The sequence below is a fragment of the Wyeomyia smithii genome, chromosome 3 (genome assembly GCF_029784165.1).
Source record: "Wyeomyia smithii strain HCP4-BCI-WySm-NY-G18 chromosome 3, ASM2978416v1, whole genome shotgun sequence".
In the NCBI taxonomy this organism is placed as follows: Eukaryota; Metazoa; Arthropoda; class Insecta; order Diptera; family Culicidae; genus Wyeomyia; species Wyeomyia smithii.
In genome coordinates, this window is record NC_073696.1 from 168,684,833 (window position 1) to 168,688,475 (window position 3,643).

The 3,643-nt window shown below is 35.4% G+C and overlaps 1 protein-coding gene across 1 annotated transcript; it reads left to right on the top strand.

Moving 5' to 3' along the window:
* The first annotated feature begins 1,599 nt into the window (after positions 1-1,599).
* On the top strand, positions 1,600-2,898 carry LOC129728827 (uncharacterized). The gene is made up of 2 exons (XM_055687294.1): positions 1,600-1,861; positions 2,634-2,898. The coding sequence occupies exons 1-2, from the start codon at positions 1,617-1,619 to the stop codon at positions 2,896-2,898; spliced, it is 510 nt and encodes a 169-aa protein (XP_055543269.1). The 5' UTR covers positions 1,600-1,616.
* The last annotated feature ends 745 nt before the right edge of the window (positions 2,899-3,643 follow it).

Below are 3,643 nucleotides of genomic sequence, written 5' to 3' on the forward strand. Positions count from 1 at the left end.
TTGCAAGATCGCATTCATTGTATCGTCGCAGGGTCATGTAGGAAAAGGAAGTGGTACAATAATAAAAATTTAAAAAAAGAGAGAGTCGTGTTGTAATATTATTCTGTGACAGCTCTGCCATATTCTCAGTTCAAACATATCGTTGTTACCCGAAAGAATGTCTGAACTGTTTTATTTTGCGCTTTTCCCCTCCGTTAGTAAACATTATTATTCCGAATCATTCGCGCTCCAAACAAAGAGTTTCCTCAATGTACCATTCGAGTTGTTTTCCTCTTTTCAACTGTTTGAGTTGCTTCCCCTTTGCAACCGTTCCCCTTCGCTGCGTGGGCTGTGATTGGTTGAAGCATTCTAGCGTTTGCTAAAAAAGAACCAGGGATTTCACTAGCGAGCTCCATGGTTGCCACATTTAAATCTGTGTTCTCCCTTGAAAAAATCTGAGCATCTATATCTGGAACAAAAATATCTGTAAAAAAAATCTGTATTGTTTAAACACAAAGAACTTTGTATTTTTTAAGTTTTTATGGTACATAAACGAAATTTTTAGCTTGAAATGTGTGAGGAGTTGAAAATATGTCAATTTGCCTAATATTTAATGAAATAAAATTTAAATTGTTTTTAAAAATTATTGTCAATTTCGAAAAATCTGTAAATCTGTACTTTTCGACGAAAATCTGTATATCTGTATATACAGATTCTGTACCGTTACTTCGGCCAAAAATCTGTAAAATACAGATTAATCTGTACATGTGGCATCCCTGGCGAGCTCATTCACTAGCAGAGTTGCCAATAAAAATTTAATTTGAACTGGAAGAATGCTGAAGAAAAAAATGGAAAAAAACTGGATTCCAAATAAATTTACAAAATACTGAAAAAATAAATTGTGAGAAAGCTTCTTTATGATGGTTATTGAATACAATATAAGTTTTAAATACAGCAACTTCGGGCTTATATTTTGTTGAAATTGTAGACTGAACTGTAGACTGAAAATTACAGGAGCAAAATTTGAAATTGCGCAACCAGTTTATCACAAATCCAAGAAAATAAAGCTTTTATCGTTTACTATAACTTTTAACAAAAGAATTGATGCAACGTTTTCTTACGTTACATCAGTGAATACGAACAATTTTTGAACTGCTATGCAACTGGAATCAATTTGAAGAATGCCGCCTGCATATAATATTTTTGAGATGGATTGTTTTTATTTTTATGTAATTGCAATTATTTCTTTTCTTCATAATCTGATAAAATCTATTTGTTAGTTTTAGAATAACTTACTCGTCTTACTGAACTTACTCGACTTTTTATCTCAACCATGCAATACAATCCTTAATTTGGTCGTGTTTCATGCGAGAAGATACAATACTGAAAATGCTGTTAAGAATTGCTACAATGACTTATCAATCCACAAAATTTACGTTCTAAAAATATTTCCAAACCAGTCGGAGCTTGAGTGTCCAAAAAATCTGGATAAAACTGGCAAATATACAAAAAAACTGGAAGATTTCGGGATTAAACTGTTTGACTGGATCACTTGAAAAAAACTGGAAGAATCCAGTTTAAACTGGAACATTGGCAACTCTGTTCACTAGTCTGACGCTATAGACGACACTCGTAGGATGGAAGCCAAACAGCAGCAAGCGGCGTTGAGCCTGGGAGCCGAACAGCAGCAACAACCGACGTCGAGCTTGGAAGCCGAACAGCGTCAGCGCATCGAATTGCGCAGCGCAATTGACCGATTCATGCGGCGGGCGGAGAAACACGATTCAGTCGAACCGAAGGAAGCCGGCAAATACGTGAGGCCGTTACCGACCTCGGTTTACGACAATGGCGCAGCTGGTAGCGGCTCTGACAAGCATTTAAGGTGAGAAACTGGCAGAGATAGTGTAGTGAACGATACGGGTTGTATACAGATCCCAATAGAAGAAGACGGCAGTGATTTCTTAAAAAAAAAAAACGATAGAAAAGGCGGTGGTTAATTTTCAATAACCCCGATTGAAAAGGCGGTGGTTAATTATTCAATAACTTCGATTGAAAAGGCGGTGGTTAAATTCATATGAACCCCGATAGAAAAGGCGGTGGTTAATTTTCAATAACCCAGATTGAAAAGGCGGTGGTTAAATTTCTATGAACCCCGATAGAAAAGGCGGTGGTTAATTTTCAATAACCCCGATTGAAAACGCGGTGGTTAATTATTCAATAACTTCGATTGAAAAGGCGGTGGTTAAATTTCTATGAACCCCGATAGAAAAAGCGGTGGTTAATTTTCAATGACCCCGATTGAAAAAAGGCGGTGGTTAATCATTCAATAGTTTCGATTGAAAAGGCAATGGTCAAATTTCTATGAACCCCGATAGAAAAGACGGTGTTTTTGTTTATTTATTTGTTATACAAAATAAATAAATAAATTATACTACTCGATTGGAAGGCGGGTAGTTAAGCGTTAGTAGACCTCGAATGGAGAAGCGATGGTCGATAGTATGTAGTACACCGAATGAAATACAGCAGAGTTTGTTGTATTAAACACTGATCGAAAAGACAATGGTGTAGTGTAATAATTTTGAAAGGATATGATTATTTGCCAGCCAATGAGAGTAGAAATGTAAGAAGCATTTTTTTCTTCCTTTTTTCGGCAGAGTAACCGAACGAAAATCTACTGAAAAGTTGATAGACGAGCTGTCAGAAGTGAAAGCCGAGTTAGAGAGAACTCGTTTCGAAAACGAAGAACTAAGTCGCATTGTGGCTGAAATAAGACAGAATGGAAACGAATTCTATGACGCTAGATCCAGCACCATGTGTAATGAACACAGTACCGCGAATGAGACTTTACTCGCTACAATGAGTAATATGTCGCTGAGCAGTCTCAATATTCCTGAATGTGTTCCAGTTACTTCCAGGTGATAAGGAAATAAACAAAAGATCTTATGATCACTGGAAAAATGTTTTGATTGCATTTAACTATGTTTTTCATTGTAAATACATCATTTTTACATTAAATATCATTGTCCAGAACAATAAAAAACATTGTTTTTGCCTTTTTTACCATGAAAAAGGGGGGTTGTTATGTATCTTAACAGCATTTTTCCAGGCACTTTTCCCATACATTTAGAAGTAAAAAAAATAAAAATAAAATATAAAAATTTTAAAATTATTGTCGGTGGTAGATTCAACAACAAAAAACATTGTTGAAATATTGCTTATTGCTTTGACTACTGGATTTTCAGCTCACTTCTTCAAGCACAGTTGAATCCGTGCATTGTTGTTGCCAGAAAAGATTGAGTAACACTAATATACTTCCTTCGGAATCTGATTGAATCAAACTCTTACTAATTTTTTAAGTGTTCAATCAAAAGTGGAATTTATTGAATGTATTGCGTAACATTTATTAGATGTCCGTACATGAATAAATTATTACAACCACGAACAATTTTTTTTTAAATTTCCAAAATTTTTTTTATTTATTTTTTTTTTAATAATGTATTTTGGCAGCACTGCCGCACACAAATGAAAGCAAGCTGTCAAAAAGTATGGTGAGTGATGGTAAATTCGTTTTTGCGGTGTAGCTACACTCGTGTTACACTTTTAACCCTGTAACTCCGGGAACAGTGTAGACCTGCGCGAAAACGAATTCATAAGTGTCAATGAG